The 20758-nt window shown below is 27.1% G+C and overlaps 1 protein-coding gene across 5 annotated transcripts in view; it reads right to left on the bottom strand.

Annotated features, from left to right (window-relative positions):
• Nucleotides 1-20758, bottom strand: part of LOC100205548 (protein turtle) — a 54288-nt gene that overhangs the window by 20745 nt on the left and 12785 nt on the right. For 4 of the 5 annotated variants that reach the window (XM_065788045.1, XM_065788046.1, XM_065788044.1 and 1 more), the window contains 3 exons: nt 20075-20331; nt 11645-11790; nt 11044-11194 (listed from right to left, as the gene is read on the bottom strand). In XM_065788045.1, coding sequence (XP_065644117.1) covers nt 11044-11194; nt 11645-11790; nt 20075-20126 — 349 coding nt within the window. In that variant the 5' untranslated portion in view covers nt 20127-20331. Of the gene's footprint in view, nt 1-1521; nt 2272-11043; nt 11195-11644; nt 11791-20074; nt 20332-20758 lie in introns of those variants that run through there. The other variant, XM_065788047.1, reaches the window with a different exon arrangement.

Below are 20758 nucleotides of genomic sequence, written 5' to 3' on the forward strand. Positions count from 1 at the left end.
CTCATTTTGAAACTTATACACGGAGTTCACCTTTTACGCGAGGTCCGTTCATTATTTATATATATATAGCTCGTTTTTTTTAATTCAATATGCATATCTTTGTGAAATTGTCTTACAATTTTTATTAAATTATTTGTATCAAGCATTTTCTCAATGCATCAAGCATTTTCTCAATGTAAACATTGACATAAAAGAAGTCATTAAAACGTCGTAAAGAAAAAAACAATTATTACAAGTCTATAAGTACGATGATGTTATGGCTTACGTCACATTTGTAAAGTTTATAAACTATTTTATAATATTTTAAATTTATATACCATAATAATATAGAAATAAAATTTATAACATTTAGTGATAAAGTCTAAGCCTTATGGCTCCGTTTACTTGCATGAAAGTTATTCACATATAGTTATTTATTTGCTAAGTTTAAAAGAAACTAACATGATGCCATCTTGTTAGTTTCTTTTAAACTTAGATGTTTTTGCTTTCAAACAAATGCTTATGTCAATAAAAATATTTTGAATGTTTTAGTTACTATGGAAGTAGAAATTTTTTCAAAATATTTATTTAAAATTTTTTCATTACTTCAAATTTTGCTCCTAAACAAAACTACTTCTTAATAAGTTTGCTTTAAAAACAAAAAGGTTTTTAAAAGAAATTATAAACAGTTTTTATTTCATAGACGGGTTTCAAATTAATTTTGGTATGTCTTGCAAACTGTATTTATGTCTTTAAAAGTTACTAACCAGCTACGGTAAATAAAATTCATTGTATATATACGAAATTTATTAGTTAGCTTACTACCACTAAATCAATATTATGATTAGCCAATCTGAACTAATATTATAGATTTTAGATTTAGATTGTAGACTTTAGATTTACGTTAATAAATAGAAACATAAGTACTTTCATTGTTTATTTCTTTTAAGGCGTTATTACACACAGAGTTAAACAAGAATACGCAAATAATTCTTGACTTCCAATTAGGACTACGTCACGAAATTGAATGGCATGTGAAAAAAAAAAAAAATTCAATGGAAATAAATTATTATTAGATTATTTCAATTTATAGTTTAAACACAGAATGTTGAAAAAAAAAAAATTTAATATTTTTACAAAACATAATAACAAAGAATAAAAATTAATGTTTTAATTAGCATAAAAGATTTTCTTCCTAAGACTTAATTAAAATGTCGCATTTGCTTTATTTACTTTGTTCAAGCTGAAACAGTTCAAATTGAGTATTTGAGAAATTGAGTATCAGACAAAGTCTTAATTGAAGACGAACTCAGAAAGTCAATATAAATTAAATATCTTCAGTTAATTTTTAGTTACCTGAACTAAAGTGTCCCATTTAACCCATTTAAAATATTTTTATGTTTTACATTTTCAAATGCTCACATCAAAATCAGCCAGCTATAAATATAATTTTCAAAAATATAGACGCTTTTTTATTCTTTTAAAAGGCCAAGTAAGAAAGTTTATAAAAGAAAATAAACACAAATGTTAAAAAAAACCTACCAATTGCTTTTGTAACGGAAGCAGCAATAAAATAAAGTGCAAACCATTTTAACATATTTCTTTTGTCCATAAATCAGTCGCTTATTAATTTTTGCACAGCGTGAATTCAATATAAAATAATTTTTTTTTTTCGATTTTTTTTTACAGTTTAGTTAGATTTCTAAAGAACAAAGAATAAAGCCTGAGTTAAATGCTTTTCGAAACTCCGTTTGTAATAGTATCGTTGAAATCAATTTTTATTTACCAAATCTTTATATTTAACATATTCGCGGGATTCGGAGAAATCGATGACAAATTTTATTAATAAAATTTACGTCACAAAACTTTATAAATTTCTTCCAATAAATAATTAGATGAGTTAAATCAATTTAAAATAACCACAAACTAAATGTCTATAAAGTAATAGAAAACAATTCTATTTAAACTCCATAACAAAAATTTCGGCAGTTTCATCACGTTTAAAACAAAATACTAAGTATTCAGCTCTCCTACGCAATAAACACTAAAAGCCGAACTTTTATTCTTTCGTTAAAAAAAAAAAAAAAACAGCGTGAGTGATATAGATTATTTTGATGTAATAAATGTATTTAAAAAATTTATTATCAAAGTGTTATATATATTTCTTTAAATCTTGCTATGCGCAAATTGTTCATATTGGATGTTCTGCACAATGTTAAAATTTTAACTTTTGATCTAAAAAAAAAAGTCTCTGAGCCAGAGACTTGACAAACGAAAATTATATAAAAAATTATCGCCGAAACTGTTTACTTTCTTGTACAAGTTGTTTTGCGATAGCTTTTATTAACCAAAAATTCAACGCCTAATTTGTTTACTTAAAAATACAAAAGATAAAGTAAAAAGAATTTCAAGTTATCTAGTCATCTTGTTACTTATCATATAACAAAATATTTTTAATTTTTTTTAACGTGTTTATTAGATGTGCTATTTAAAAAATAAAAACCAAGTCTTAATATAAACCGCTACTACGGTAGCGGTTCAGTGGCAGATTACTTGCAGTAGTGGCACAGTGTAAGATGACTCGCAAAAGCTGGACATTGATAAAAAAACGCATAAAATAGTGCTCAAAAGTAAATTTAAAAAAATATGTAAGCATTTTTATTTTGAAATTCTAAAAAACTTTTTTTTTGAGTATCTATTTCCAAAGATAAATGCTTGTTTATCTTACTATATTCCATTATAAACGAAATGTTGTTACAGTTTTCGTGATACAACTAAACATTTCGCGACTAAGACACTAACGCGTTAAAGAGTTATACTTTCTAGCTGTTAAAAATTTGAACTCTAACTGCAAAACTTATTCTCGATTGTTATCGATATTAGATATCGCATATACAATATGAAAATTGTGTAAATTTAATAATTATAACAGGATTTCTGGCAACACGAGTAATACACGAATAAACACTCAACAAAAAGCAAAAAATAATTATATTTATTTCTTGCGTGACTTATACGTGCGGCAGATCAGAATTGAACCCAAAAGTGAGTAAACTGCTGAAAGTGTTTATCAATTAGTTTTAAGTATACAATGTTTTAAACTTTCTGCTGTCGTTATAGGAAATTGAGGCTTAACGATTTTGTAAAAAAAATTTTGGTAGAAGTTAGGATAGCTTTGAGCAATGTGGAAAACAACCACAGTTGTCTTTAAATATTTAAAAAAAAATTTTCTTTCTTTTTCTTTTTTTTTACTTTTTTTTTTTCTCACTCTCTTCATCATTACAATAATGGTTTACTTGAGCAGAGTTATTACGTATATTTTTGCATATTGAATTAATTTCTTGAGTAAATCCAGAGTCAAATTAAAGTCCAGAGTTCTTGGGTAAATCAAAAGGGTCAAATCAAAATGATATAAATATTTTTTTCCATACGTCTAGTTGTTACAAAACCAGAAAGTACAAAGAGTATACAGATGATGATCCAAATGTCTTAAAGACGCAAAATGCGAAACGATTTTCAGATTATTGTTGGCATTTGACATACTTCAGTCAAGTGATTTTTAGTAATGATTATCTTTTTCAGTCAGAAGCTTTTAAGGATTCACCCCCCCCCCACCCTCATTTTATTTCTAGGTATCAGGTAACGCAGCAGTCAAAATTTTACAACCTATTATTGCTAATAAGACAACTAATCTATGGTCAACTAGGTGTGTAGGAGGTCCTAACGGAGTCAAATACTTCATATACTAGTTAAAGTTCTGTGAGGTGGTAATTTATCGTCTGCGGCCGTTTATTTGGCACCAAAAATTTTATCTAAGCCAATTTTATCCATTGGATTGTATTAAAATTATTTTTTATGCAAACTTAAAGTTTTTTTTACTAATAATTTAAAAAATGTTTAAATTTAATGATAATAAAAAAAAATTATAGTAAAGTTCTAGGGGGCTTGGAAAAACGTTGAGGATTTTTGGTGCCAAGTAAACGAGTGCAGACGTTTAATCAGTACTTTAGAAAACATAGAAACATGCTTTGTTGTTTTTTGTTTTAAATATATGAGTTGTTAATTATTTTTTTATAAAACGCAATAAATTACCGAACCGAAATAATAGTCAGATTAAACTTTTGCTTTTAATTTAACTCTTCTTAAATTTATTGTTTAAAGAGCAAGATATAAAAACTTTGGATCAATCCGCACAAATCGTAAAGTTTTTCTAATTTTTATAATGCCAATTCCCGGTTAACATATTTGTTGCTAAAAAAATTACTCCTTAATTAATAAAAAATAATCGAACAAATAAAATAGGTTTTATATTTCTTTAAAAAATGATTGCCGAAAACTGTAATACAAGTTTAAATTAAATTTTAAATGTTCAAAAAACAGAATTTTTGTGCAAAGTTACCCCACTTTTACAGTATCGGCAACTTTTCGTGCAAAGTTATCCACTTTTACGGCGAGTTGATAGAATCAAAAACCTATTCCAACGTTTAAAGTTTTGTGTAAATTGATGACCGATATATATATCAAAATAAGTGTTTGCATTGATTTTTAAACACTTTTCAACAAAAACTATTTTTTAAACTTGTTGCCTGCCCTAACCAAAACCCTTTGTCGATGTATGTACACATCCTGCATGTTCTACCTATTTAGTCAGTCGATGTAACACTCCCTCCATGTTCTATCTATTTAGTCAGTCGATGTATGTACACTCCCTGCATGTTTTACCTATTCAAGTCAGTTGATGTATGTACATTTCCCGCATGTTCCACCTATTTAGCCAGTTGATGTATGTACACTTCCTGCCTGTTCTACTATGTGTGCACACTTCCTAATTTTTATTATAAATAAAATTTTATAAACAATATAACTTTTTATTAACAACAATCATAGACATTACGCATAAAACTAGAACTAAATACTTTAAAATATAGCATAAAAGTACACACAAAAACATAAGCGCTTTAGAGGAATCTCGTCGCCGGGCGACATGGCAAAATTATAGGCCACAAGACTAAACATATATACATTACTAAACATCTAAACATTACAAAACATTTAAACATCTAAACATACATTACAAAACATCTAAACATCTAAACATCTATACAAGACTAAACATCTAAACATTCTATAACATAGTAAATTATAAATATATATTTTGTTTTTTATGTTAAGCAGTAATAAAAACAATGGTATATTTACGTGTCATTAATTTACACTAAACTACAAACGTCGGAATAGGTTTTTGATTCTATCATCTACCAAAATGTTATTTGTGTTACGAACGTTATAGTTACTATGGAAATATAAATATTTATGAAAAAATTGGCGTTGTGTAAATTAATGTTACTTTAAAAAAAGCTTATTAAACAAACAAAAAATGTCTTCGAATAAAAATAAAAAACTTTTCCGTCCCTTATCAACAAAAAAAAAGGAACAACAAAAATAAAACTTCTTTAAGGCGTCAAAAAATTTTCTTGAGTTGTTTTTGAGAGAGAAAAAAAAGTAATTTGTTTTAAGTCTCAGCTTTCTTTCACATTGTATTACCACGTGCTAGCGAAATCGTCATTAATTTCCAAATGAATGTCATTACATGTTTTTTTTTTTTTGTTGTTGTTTTTTAAAAAAAAGGTGAACGCTGCTTCTAACGCCAAAGATAGCTGAAATTGAGGATAAAAAGAGGGGCAACTTTGCACCCTTTGTCCCTTCTCATTGCGCTTACTTATTTTACTTATTTATGTCTTGATAACTGCATAAATACAACGATTATATTTGCGATAACTTGACAACCGCTTAAATACAATTTGACAAACGCATAAATATTTGCGACTACTTATTTTAATCATACTGTGTAGTTGTGCAATATAACTTGTATAAAAGTCTCATTAAATAACACTATGGAAGTTTGTCTTTTACAAAAAATGTAAACTGAATATGTAACTAGATGTACATACATTGACTGAGACTTTGGGTTGTTGCTGGGTCATTATTATCATTCTACCTAGTACCTGTTATGACTATTAAAACAAGTGGTGACGTCAACTTACAATTTCTTTTACATCACATTTCTCTGGAAGGCTAATTGAATTACAAGTTTATAACAGACCTTTCTTTCTCAGCTAATAATTCTTTTAAACAAGCTAATTAAATAAATGTAACGGTGTTACATTTATTGAAATAGTTTGTTTAAAAGAGTTATTAGTTAGAAAGCAATTAATCAATTAAATATCAATTAAAAATCAATTAAAACCAACTGATTTAATAAACGTTACTGTGCACGTGAGAAAAGAAGTTATTTATATACATGAAAAAACAAATTATTTTGCTTGTTGCTAGACGCAAATGCCAAAGGTGAGTTAACCGCAATTCTTGTAAAAGTTTTGTTTTAAAATAAAATACATAATTTGTCATTGTACCTTTAATCGCAATAACTTTGATGGTTAAAAAACGTATAAATACTTTGAAGTAATTTGAAATTTTATTCAATACTATGAACTAATTTGAAATCTTCAATACTTTAATTAATTTAAAATTTATTCAATATCTTGAACTAATTTGAAATTTTCTTCAATATTTTAAAATAATTTGAAATTTTATTCAATACTATGAACTAATTTGAAATCTTCAATAATTTAATTAATTTAAAATTTCTTCAATGTTTAGAACTAATTTGAAATTTTATTCAATATTGGGTTGAATTATTTAAAGATCTATCATTCAATGCATGTTACAAAATGATTATCGAATATGAAAAAGCTTGAAACAAGTTCATTCGACAAAAATTTAATGAAGTACTGTGAAGAAAAGGATCCAAAATATATCTCTGATGGGAAGAATGCACGTAAAAACAACATCAAATCCGAATATAAATAACTTGTAAAAGCGTTAAAGAAGTTGTAAAATGAGGAAAACTACGAGGAGCAATTAGTTGAAAATACCAAATCGAATGTAAAAGTATTTTATTCATGCATCCAAAGCAAACACCAAGATCGAAAATAATTTGTGCTATAAAAGACATAAATAGTATGACTACTATTGATAAAAACAAGATATTGTTATATATTAATCGATTATTTTTACTCAGTATTTATAGAAGAGCCATCTAGTCCTCTTCCAGATTATCGCCAAAAAACAAAAGCAATCTACAACACAGAAACTGAGCGAGTAATAACTGAAGAAATTGTTCATGAAGGAATTTGAAAACTGAATACTATAATAAGATACGACAACATTTATTCTAGAGTTCTAAAAGAGTGTGCAAAAAGAAAATAATTGCTTCATTTTCTATAAATTTACTTACAATAGGTGTTAAGGAAACTCCTTCGTAACTTGCCATTCTCTACATATCAAGAATTTTACCACTGTAAAGTGGTAAAATTCTTGATATGTAGAGAATGGCAAATGTTACTTCAATTTTTAAGGCAGTAAGTTAGAAGCTTCAAATTACGATGGAGTTTCCTTATCACCTATTGTAAGTAAAATTATAGAAAATCTTATTAATGAAGCAATTATAAAATGCTTTAATGAAAACAGTATTATCTTGAAATCTCAACACGGTTTTATTTAAATAAAAAAACTGCGCTATCAATTTTCTTGAAACTATGGACATGATTACAAAAGCCAAATAAGACAATTATTGAGTCATACATACATTACATAGTGTACTGATTTGAAGAAAGTGTTTGATAAAGTATCCCATTAACAACTCATTCATAAAATAAGAGCACATGGCGTACAAAATCAATTTATTGAATAGATCAAAGCGTGGATCAGAAACAAAAAGCAAAGTAGTATTTAGTGATTCTGAATAGAATGACATTAGTAGTAGGGTTACTTGGGTTTTGTACTAGACCCTCTTTTGTTTATTCTATATGTCAATGATTTACCTAGCAACTTATATCATTCTATAAAACTCTATGCTGATGATAGTAAGATAATCGGAGTTATTGAGACGCCTGAAGATGCTAATTTATGATAAAAAGATAGCGATAGTACAATCCAATGGTGTAAAATATAAGATCTAAAATTAAGTTTAAAAAATGCAAGTTGTGAAATTTAATTGCATTAAAACAAAGTCTAACGCAAAATGTTATATATTTGGATATAGTGACCATGGACATCATCAAGAAATTTAGTTAACCTTTTTAGAGAGAGATCTTAAAGTTTTGATTTCCGATGATCTTAAACAAAAAAATCAGTGGAAGCAGCTGCTGCTAAAGCGAACCGAGCACTTAGTATCTTAAAAAAAGCATTTAAAAGTAGTGGGCAATCTCTCTGGAAGTTTATTTATACCACCTACGTCCACCCACAGTAGGATTTTGCTACTTAAGCTTAATCATTCTATTTGAAAAAGGAAAACTCTTGAGCGCATTCAAAAAAGAGCAACAAAAGTAATAGCTGTATATATATATATATATATATATATATATATATATATATATATATATATATATATATATATATATATATATATATATATATATATATATATATATGTACTCCAAACATTAATATGTTTATGCTTATGTCAAATAAGGATGCTTTGCAAAAAGTTGCGATGATTGGAGCTTGGGAACAAAATTTTGGCCTCCCCCCTTCCCCAAACGTGAGAGCAACAAGTTGATAAAAAAATTTATGTACTATTTTAAACTAGACTCATATTCATCGATAAATTTTAAATTTCATGGGAAATATTTTAGTGTTCAAAAATTATGACCAGATAAAGTTTAAGCCCCCCTCAATTTGAGGGGGGCTTAAACTTTATGTATATGTATAATCATTATCCAAGTAAATAGAATTATGTATATGTATAATCTTTATCCAAGTAAATAGAATTTCTTTTAACAAATAAAAAAAAACATGAAAAAATATGAAAAAATCAGAATTACATTTGACATCCACAAATTTTGAAAAACTTGGACTTTTTTGGGAGGAAACTGAAAATATTTTTAATATTATTTGCTTAACAGAAATTTTGTGTTCTACAAATGAGATCCAACAAATAAGGTTGGAGTCGACGCAAGACGATATGTTTATTTTGAAAACTATGCACGTTTTTATCCGCATTCTTTTTTTAAACTTATTGACATTTTAGACGTGATATTTATTTAATAATTTATAGAGACTTTTGTTCATATATTTCATTTAGAAGACTCAGTAGTCTGATAGAAGCAAGCCTTACACAACATAAAAAGAAAAAGAAACTTAAAAATTTTTTGTTGAAAATGTTCTAATTTCACCAACACCGGTTCTTTATGACAAGACCTCATGTTCTTTTTATGGTATCCGCGTTTTTTGTACTTTATTTCTTATTCCATACATTTTAACAATTGTAACTTTATTTCTTATATTCATTTGTAACTTTATCTAATGTAATAAAATAATGAACATAATAAAATAAAAAATAAAAAAAAATTGGAAATTTTCTTCAATACTTTGAATTAATTTGAAATTTTCTTAAATGCTTTGATTTAATTTAAAATTATGTTTCTAAAAATGTTTAGTTGCAAAAGTAAATTCAAGTTATTTTTAGTTTAAAGTATTAATCCATTTAAAAAAGAAATCAAAATTAGGCAAAACAATTTTATTCCAAAGAGAATGACCAGGATAAGAAAAGCAGGACCAGGATAAGAAAAGAAAAAGTTGATATTTAGTAAGGCGTAGAGGTTGAATGTTTATCTTTACAAAAATTACTTTTTTGGAGTCTTTTATATTAAATGTCTATAAAAACTAAACAAGTTTTCTATTCGTTTAAATTTTAATTATTAAATTAGTTGTTAAAATTAAATTCATTTCTAAGAATATTATTATTTTTTAAATTTTTAACAAAGTGGTCAGGTATTAAAGATGGCAGTTTATTTTTTAGTGAGTTTTTCAGGTTAGAAAAGTTTTCATTTGATTTAAACAATATATAATTATAATAAACATAATTTTTACAAAATTTTCAATAATTTTCTAAAAATTGAACTTTATCTTAAGACAAGCTAACTTGCAATTAATGTCATTATTAATGGCTATTATTGCTGAAAGTTCCAAGTTCTGAGTGAGAAAATTGTTAAAGTATAATTTTTTTGGAGGGTTACTCAAATAAAGTCTGCTGAGAGTTCAAATTACTTAAGTATAAAGTTAACATCTTTTTTTTCATTTGAAATTAGACTTCAAAACTTGAAGATGTTTCAAAAATCAGTTGAATCAAGTCAAATCAAGGAGCTACAAATTTGATTTTTAACAAACTTAGAAATAAAATTATTAAAAGTCAGCGGGAAATTACCCGACAAAGACTTCTACGAGCTTTACAATCTTGTGTTTTGGAGTAAGCCAATAATAATTTATTCTATATTTATCTCAGAAATGGGCAACACAATCTTTCAAACCAAATTTGATTTATACAGAATACAGTTTAAGACATCGCAAAAATTTAAAGGTATAAAATCAAGCTTTATTTAAACCAAGATTGAAATATTTCGTAAAATAAACTTAATTGTAAATAAATAAAATTTTGGTGGGTTTCTGTTATAAAAATAACAACATATTAGCAGTTTTAATTGCGAAATTGATCTGTTATTGAAAATTTATAATGAAGATTTATTATCATAGATATAATTGAATACAAGCGATGTTAAACATACTCTGAATAAGACTGAAACAAGTACTGGGACCAAGTTTGGACCACTCCTAAATATAATATACATAGCTGAACATCACAAAGCCTCAAATTCAATGGTAATATGTTTTGCAGGTGGCACAAACTTATTTCAATTACGTGAAAAACATTTTCAACGACTGAAAAAAAATTGTTAAACTTTATAAAAGAAAAAAAAAACCTTTTTTTTGTTCAAACTTTTAACATTTACTGCCTAAATTTTGTTAATGTTTTATGCTTAAATTCTAAAAAAAATTTAGTTTTTAAACTTAAAATTGGCCATCACTCATATATAATGCTCCACACCTGTTAATGCTCCACACCTATTAAATATAACTACATTATGATAACAATAATTTCATAAATTTATGATAACAATAATTTCATAAATTTACTTAATTTAAGTTTACTTTAAACGAATTTACCTTCCAGTATAAGTTTAATTTCCCTTCCTATTATCTTGGATTGATCATGTATCATTTCACAGTGGTAAATAGCTTCATCGGTTGTTTTTGAGTTTATTATAAGTAAAGATTGACCAACAATATCGAAACGCTCTTTAAGGTAACGTGTCACCTAATGAAGAAATTTGCATTTTAGTTTACAACTTTTAAATTACAACAGCATAAAAGATTAGGAACGAGACTTCAACGAAGTAATATAATTGTGAAAGAAATATTATATAAGTATAATATATATGATAAAAATATTATAGTTGCATATAATATTAATAATATTATATAAGTATAAAAGTGTAATATCATAATAGCCTAAAGCAAAACTGGCATTTAATTCCAAAAGATTCAGCATAAAGCAGGTTCTGTTATCACACGTATGGGTCACATAATATGTGAATTACAGATAACAGATGATGACATGTGAGGATAGTGAAGACAGAAAATGCTTTGTGCTGGATTTTAACAAGTTTACTTTGAAAAAGTAGTTTTTGTTATTATCTCAAAATGTAAAAATATGACTTTGGTCCTTTTTGCTTTAAGCTGTCCATTCAAACAGCATTTTTTATACCTCTCCACTCCATCCGTCTTTTTTAGCAATCATATCCGTTTGATTACGATACCAAATAATTGTACTGTAAGTAACATATGACACTTTACAGTCAAGAGTAATGTTTGTTCCACTTTCTACTTGATACTCTAAGACCTGGCTTGAAACTATTAAAATAAAATGAAATTTTTTAAAATATTAAAAAAAATGTATAACTATACTTTTAGTTAAACTTTTTTATGTTCCTAAACTAAAGATGTTTCTGAATAAATCCTATACAATCTCCGTATTAGAAATTACATGCATTATTACCGTATTATATATAGCAACCAGACAATCTCTAATGGACTTATTATAAAAGGACAAAAATAGACTTCGACAAAGCACTAATTGCAACAATTTTAATTACAACTATCAAAAATGAATTGTCTATAAAAAACGTTTGTCTTTCTAGACAATCATTTTAAAAACGGACACTAAATGAACAATCTCGATTTTTTAATGAGGTATAGAAGATCTATTTAATATATAATTTGGACTTATAACGAGTAATTAAATTTTCACTGCAGCATCGTTTCAAAAACTGAAAACGAGCACAAAATTAAAAATACAATTTTTCTAACAGAAGTTCATTTTTTAATTTTTTGTCCAGCGTGTGCTGTTGATTAAAAAGTTAATGTCTATTTAAAAACCTCAAAATGGACTATTTTGTGCTCAATTGAAGTTCATTAATTACTCAGTTCAGTTGTTTTTCAATTCTCAGTGAATGTGCGTGAAAGTTTATTTTTAAAATGCCCTCTCCAGTTTGGGATTACTTCAAAAAAGTTGAAGGTAAGTTTATCATTTAAAAAATTTTTCTTAGTCACTAAAATCTTTATCACCTTCAATAAAATTATTTTAAAAATATGTGATCAAGGAGTTGTCCTTTATAAAATGTGGATTAGTAAGTAGAAGATTCCAATAGGTGTTAAAATTTATTTAGGTTTGTGAATAAAACAATAGTGAAAAAGAAAAATGTTTTTTACTTTCATTTTATTGATGAATATGTACGCAAGTTTTAAACAATAATTAATCATGGGCAATGATCGTCATTTGGAGTTTTGATGTCATTTCAATATTTTTTTAATATTATAAGTTTACTACATAACAATCTTCAAATAATACGGTAATGAAAGATTTCTGGTTTTATGAAATCAAGTAAATTTAGACAAAATCATAGACACCAAATAGACAAAAAATTATGCTTTGTAGACTTATGAAGTGAAAATTATTTTTTAACTAAGCAATCTTAGGACACCATCAAAAATTTGATAGACACAACAAGGACAAAAAATTAAACATTTGTTGTGTCCATTACAACATACAGAATTGTCTATGTCTGTGTTGTAAGTCTATCCATAGACTAGTCTGGTTACTAATTATATACAAATAAAACTATATACAACCCTCGTATAAGGAACAAAAAATTTTGTTTTATGAAATTCGCTGCTATATATAACCTCCGTATAATGAGCAAACAAGTTTGTTTTAAACTATAATACTGATGTTATAAATTTATTGTTTTAACTTGACTAGAAATTTTAATGTTGGCCATAAAATAAGTTTTTTACAAATGTACTACTCTCCATTATAAGATAACATTGATGCGGTCTATGTTTGGCTTTAATACTTTAAGTACTGGGGTTACCGCATTGGCGGTTAGGACACAAACGGGTTTTTTTCGATTATGCAATAAAAAGCGATAAAAAATTGCTCTGAATCGCAATCATTTTTTCTGATCCGTTAAAAAATAAATTCTGTAGTGTAGACTTTAATTTGCAGCATCTGCACCAAGTTGGCTTTTAATTGGTTGCAAATTCCATTGAATCAAGATTTAACAAAATTATTTTCAAAAAAAAAATACTTTGTATACTATTGAATCAAAAAATTTTGTATATCATTTGTAAAATGTTGTATACCATTAAATCAAAAAGTATACCATTGAAGCAAGATTTTACATCAAAGCATAGTTTATAACTTGATCAAAAATGGTCTGAAAAGATTTCAAGTTGTTTTGTTTCAGTTTATCATACAAAACTTTTTGGGTAACACGTTGCTTGATTAATTAAATACATAAATTTAAAAATACTTGGATGGAATTCGGTCAAGACAATTTATGTATATATATACATATATATATACAGAGCCGTGGCTAGGCTCCCCCACACCCCCCAACTGGGGGGGGGGGGCCAGCATTTTTTGGGGGCCTTTTTTGATATTTGAAATTATTTTTTTTTGTATTTTTTATAATAAGAATATTTGAATATATATATATAGTTACTGCTACTATTAATAAAAAAACATGGCCTTTTAAACACGATATTACCAAAATTAAGCAAGCGTGAAAAAACAATAATATTTTTCATGTAGAAAAAAAGAAAAAAATGTTCAACTCCCGAGGTCCGAATTTTATGAAAAACGCGAGCTTTATAAAAATCAGTCAAACCGTTAAAGAGAACCATTAAGCAGCAGTCAATCGTGCGAAGAAATATATTTCTCTAATTCGCATATTTTATTAGGTGCGAATATGTTATTATTTGTATTTAGATTACATATTTCAATGTTTATTTATTTATAAATTCTAAATCGTTTTTTATTTTTGGCGATTCACAATTTATCTTGGTAATAATTTATTTTATTACTATGCTATATGTTATTACTTTTGCTTTAATACTATGAAATAAAAAGTCTATTATTTGTTTCAATTAAATACGCATTGTTTTTAAAGAAACAAATGTATAGCATTGGAAAACTGTTACGTTTTGCATTTGTTTATTTTAAAGTTCAAATGGTTATAAGGCCATTATCATTGAACTGATTTTTTTGTTAATATTATTATTATTATTATTTTTATGCATTGTTAGTTTTTTATATATAAAAAAAACAAAACAATAAAGGTTTCCAAAAATTTATAATTATATTTCAATAGTATATCACTATATAATTATTGGTATGAAAAAAGTGAAAAGTGGTGCCACTAAGAGAAGAGAAAAAGCTGCAGCCAGGGAGGAAATCGCAAATCACCCCAAGCTAACACATTTTTTGAAACCATTAGTTCAGACTAGAAGTGTTTCGATACCAACAGAAACTACAAATAATTCTGATAAAGTGTTTTGTTTTTGTTGCAAACTTTTTGGGATAACTTCTTCACCATTCCGGCAAGGAATGAACACTTGGGAAAGCTTGTCAAAAAAACTTAAAGAACACGAAACATGCAGTGAACATTTCAAGTGCTTTGAACAATGGATGACTTTACGAAAAGGTTAACTGATATTTTCTTTAATTTATTGCTTTGTTACTTTTTTTTTCTTAATTAATTTCTTTTTCCTCAATTTTGGTAAAGCAGGCATTGCAAATCAAGCTACCATAGACGAGAAACAACAAAAGTTGCTTTTAGACTTTTAGCCAGGGAGATTGAATCCAAAAACTTTTCTAAGGTAAAAAAGGCAAAATACTATTCTATTATTTAAGATTGTACGCCAGACGTTTTGCACAAAGAACAAATGAGCATTATTCTGCGATCAGTAACATGTACTCCTGGAGTAGGTATCGACATTTCCAAAAATTTCTTTGGATATCTCACAGTAAATGATACCACTGGAAAAGGGCTTTTCAATGCATTTTTAAATCAGGCAAAAAATTGGGATCTAAATATTTTAGACTGCCGAGGTCAATCTTACGATAATGGTGCTAATATGAAAGGAAAAGTAAAAGGTGTTCAAGCAAGGTTTCTGGAAATGAATCCTAAGGCCTTATATGTTCCATGTGCTAACCATTCACTCAATCTTGTTATTGTTGATGGTGCACTATCATCCATCAGTGCAATTTCTATTTTTGGTGATCTTTCAAGGTTATACACGCTTTTTTCATCGTCTCCTCCTCGATGGGAAATTTTAAAATCATGCATGGCAATTTCAGTCAAGCCACAATCAGATACCAGATGGGAAAGTAGAATAAACTGTGTTAAACCACTTCACTTCTATTTAAAAGAAATCTTAGAGGCACTTGAAAAATTGGAAGAACATGCCTTAGAAAAAAGAGATGGGGGAACTTCCGCAGAAGTACGATCGCTGACAGAATATATTAGAACATGGCCTTTCTTATTATCAATCATTATTTGGTATGACGTTTTATTTCAAATTAACAAATCAAGTAAGCTGCTTCAGTCTTCTGCAACCTCTCTCGACATATTAGCTAGTGAAATAAATGCAACAAAAGCGTTTCTTTATGAGTATTGCGAAAATGGATTTTCTGACGCACGTGTTAAGGCATCAGAAATCGCAGAAGTATTGGGCATTGAAAAGGTTTTTTCGATGTTGCGTTCACGAAAAAAAAAATCGATTTATTCATACGAGTGTGCTGATCACACTTGGCAACCTGAAAATCAGTATAAAGCAGATTTCTTTTTGCCACTAATTGATATGTCAATTGCATCAGTAAAAGAGCGTTTTGAACATATCAGCATTGTCACAAAGCTTTATGACTTTCTTTACCGATCTGAGAGTCTTATCAAAGCTTGTAATGAAAATTCTCTGTCTGCTTTTTGCAAAAATTTGCAAATAAAGCTTGCTGATATAGATTCTGAGGATTTAGAATCGGAGTTAAAACGTTTTGTCATAGTTATAAAGGAGGAAAAAAAATGCTCTCCTAAAATCTGCATATGATTTCCTAAACTACATCTACAAAGAAGAGCTGCAAGAAACTTATCCCAATCTAGTTATTGCGTTACGAATCATTCTTACTTTACCAGTTACTGTTGCAAGTGCAGAACGTAGCTTCAGCAAGTTAAAACTAATTAAAACATTTCATAGGTTAGTATAAATAATCTTGCTTCATTATACATAAATACGTGTAGCTTTATTTCTTTGTATTTTTAAATAGGTCAACAATGGTTGATGAACGTTTGTCTTTCTTAGCAATGCTGTCTATTGAGAACGAGGTTGCAAGAACATTAAGTTATGAAGGCATAATAAATGAGTTTGCAAGCATGAAAACACGTCGCAAACCCTTTTTTTGATGGTTTGCGACATTCTTCTATTATCTGCGTAATGCATTTACTGTATTTACACTAGTAACTCTATATCAATTTAACAATTATAAAGTATATCTAATTGAATTTAAGCGTTAATTTGATTGCATTTAGTCTTATGAACGGCGACGTTAAAATATGTCAGGTACCCAGCTGTTTTGAAGTAATCTGTAAAGTTATCCACTTTTTTAGAAAAAAAAAATTGGGGCCGTAATGACTAGTTTGGGGGGGGGCCCAAATCCACAAGCCACGGCACTGTATATATATACATATATGTCTATATATATACATATATATATATATATATATATATATATATATATATATATATATATATATATATATATATATATATATATATACATATATATATATATATATATATATATATATATATATATATATATATATATATATATATATATATATATATATATATGTATGTATTTAAAATGCAACAACAATTTAGCTTGTTTTAACTTTTTTAACAACCGCATTGTCAATGCGTGGAACATCTTACCAGATAAAGTAATCAGTTCTCCGACTGTCAATAGTTTCGAAGCGAGCCTCGATAGGGCCCTGCGAATTGGCATTTTTAGTTTCGAATAGAATCTCGAAGTGGGTCTTGATTTACAAATCGATTCACGAATCAAATCAGCAATATGAAGAAATACAAATTTAAACACTTTTTTTTTTTTTAAATCTACTTAAAAATATTTTTTTGCTAGGAATATTTTTTTAGCGGTTGTTTGAAAGCAGTATTACAATTACTTTTCTCTGGCTGATATAAGTAAAAACATTTTGATCTTAGCGTTGAATAACTAAAAAAACAACAACACTCACAAAATAAATAGTTATTCGAAAAACTTGAATCATTTTTCTCATATTGAAACGACACTTAGTTCGCGAATCAAATAGAATTGACTCGCAGGACCCTAATATATATATACGAGTATAAGAATATATATATATATATATATATATATATATATATATATATATATATATATATATATATATATATATATATATATATATATATATATATATATATATTTATATATATATATATAAGAGTCAATTCCTGCTTCAGCTGGATCATATACGAGTATAAGATTCAGCTGGAGACGAGTATAAGAGTTGGCTTAACGGGTTTGTTAATAAGTAAAATTACCTCATAAGGAGAGTGAGAGCAGTTCGCAAGAGACCCTACAGACTCCATTAGATCCAAAAAATGTATTGTTTGGTGCGGTTAATACGCTTGTGGTGCCCTCAGACCTTATTTCTTCAAAAATAAAACCAGAGCTTGCAATACGGTCAGTCAGAATCATTACCACACCATAATTAATGATTTTTTGTTTGAATATATTGATGACTTTTTTCTGGATCAGATGTGGTTTTAACAGGGCGGCGGTACATGCCATACAACAACCACAACCGTTTACTTATTAAATCAAAATTTGTGATAAGTTGATTTTGTAAACAAACTTGTCAATTGGCCTCAAAGGTTTTGCGATTTGACACTTCTCAATTACTTCTTGTGGGGCTATGTGAAGCCACTGGTTTAATCTGAAAAACCAGTAACAATTGATGTCTTAGAGGCCATCGTTGTTTTTATAAATCGTGAAATACGGCCAACAGTGCTTAAAAAAGTGGCCCAAATTTGGATGTTTGGAATGCGTAGGGATTCACGCATGTGTATTGTAGGGATTCGTGCATGTGCATAGGAGTTATTGTGGTTTGTGTTTTTTGTGATCAAAAACGTAATTTTTGGAATTTCGCTTTCTTTTTACTTCACAAAGTAAATATTTATTATTATGAAAAAATAATGGTGTTGCCAACTGTTGCCGCTTTTTAGGATTTTTAGGTTGCTTATTAAAAATAATTTTGAGTTATTAAAAGGTATTTTTGAGTTAGCTGACAAATTGACAAATGCTAAAAAATTATACCCGAGATAAATAGAAAAAAAGTTTCACAAATTTTGTACTGAATAATATATAAATAAACATTTTTTTGTATTATTGATAAGTTTAACGGGGCCCCATTTATTTGGACCAATGAAATGTTTGTTTAAAATAAAACAATAAAACAAACAAAAAACGTTTCGTTGTTAAAAATAATTAATATACCTACAATAATAAATTAATGATAAAATAATAATAAAGTATGATTAAGAAAATAAATGATAAGTCAAAACAATGATTTCTGAGTATCTTTTGCAGTTTTTTTAAGTTTAAAAAAAGATTATCCTGTTTGCATGTTAATGTTACGAGCTTACTAAAAACAATTTTTACTTAAATTTGACACCCAATTTTATTTCTGTAGCGTGTGTACTATCAGCTTTTATTTTTTTATGTTTGTTTTGCAGATTGTATTATTATTCTTAATTCACCTTTTTGAAGCCTTTAAACGTAAACACATGTTGTGCCAAATGCACGCTGTTAGGAGCAAAGCAAAGCATATTTTGGTTAAAAACAATTTCTTATTGTTTTACATCTTTTTTCGATAGCTTATTTATTAAAAAACAATTTTGGGCACTTAGATTCAGTTGAAAAATTTAGTTGTTGTGTTGACTACTTGGTATATTTTAAAAGTATATAGAAGTGATAAATACAAAAATAGGTTGCCTGTCATACTGGCTAAAAGTTGCAATTAGCTTTAAAAAAAAAGAATTTTTAATAAAAACTTCTTACAAAATATTTTTAATAACTTGGTAATAAATACTCTCTCTCCTTTTTTTTTTTTTTTTTTTGAAGAAAATTCTTTTTTGGTATCCACAACCAACAAAAATTGTTATCAAAATTTTAAATTTGAAAATTAAAAAATTTAGTTATTCTTGTAAAAAAATTATTACTTTTGAATGTTATATATATTTATTAAATAATTATCCAAGACACCGCTCAAAATCATAGCAAACTAGCCCTGGACTCAACTCAATGTTTTAAGTTTGAAATTAATTAGTTTAAAAATTATTAGGGGATACAGGATCAGTTTAAACATTTTAAAAATTTGGGCTTAATACATACAATAAGTTTGACTTTTTAAGTAAACAAATTTACAAATTATTAAAAAACAAAACATACACCAACATAGTTTAAGTTTTAACATCTGAATATCAGCATGGTTTAAATTTTTGGTATCTGGTATTTGGTATCTTAATTACCAGACAAAATATATATCTTTATTTTTAATTATAAAAGGTATGCCATATTTTAACAAATAAACAAACAAGAATATAGTTTATTGAAAAGGAAATTCACATTTTTTTCTTTTTTTTTTATTGATCAGGAAAAAAACTTCTTTTTAAACATCTTTTTAAATTAGATGGATTAATGATAACTTTTTAGCATTCAGGTAGCACGCAAAATATAAAAAAAGCTCACCCAAAGTAAATACTTCAACCACCATAAGGTATTTTACCAATGCTTCATACATTATCTCAAGGTCTTTAAAATGGTTTTTGATATCCTTTATTTTACTTGTTGTTGCTACTGTCTGGTAAAAACTTAAAAATCTTGCACTCGATGTTGCTATCGTCTAGAAAGATTTTTTAGATGTTGCATCCAATGATGAAATTTTGTTGCATCCGATGATGAAATGTAGTAAAATCTTTAAAATATATTTCTTTTCTATAATAACACTAAAAAATGAAAACTAAAAATTATTACATTTACAAACAAAAATCAATCAAGCAAAAAATGCAAACAATTCGAAAAAAGTTTTAACAAAACATTCAACGTGAAATCCCTAATCTCTAACTTCTTTGCATCGAAAAGCCGAAGTTTACTTTTATGAACATGACGCTAAACTAACTTCTGTAGCAATGAAAACGTTTTAAGTTTTTATTTTTATTTTTATAAAAGTAATTTTTATTCTTTTAAGCAATAAAATTTAATGTTAAAATGAATGTAAAAAACTTATGAATTATAAAATGAATGGAAAAAATTATGCTTTACTTTCATAATTGAATAATAATAATTAATACCAGAAAACAAAGATTTTTTTTTTTTTCACATAAACTAAATTTTTTAGTTCTTTACTGCATAGTATATACCTTTAGACAAGAT

Source organism: Hydra vulgaris, chromosome 01 (genome assembly GCF_038396675.1).
Source record: "Hydra vulgaris chromosome 01, alternate assembly HydraT2T_AEP".
Classification (NCBI taxonomy): domain Eukaryota; kingdom Metazoa; phylum Cnidaria; class Hydrozoa; order Anthoathecata; family Hydridae; genus Hydra; species Hydra vulgaris.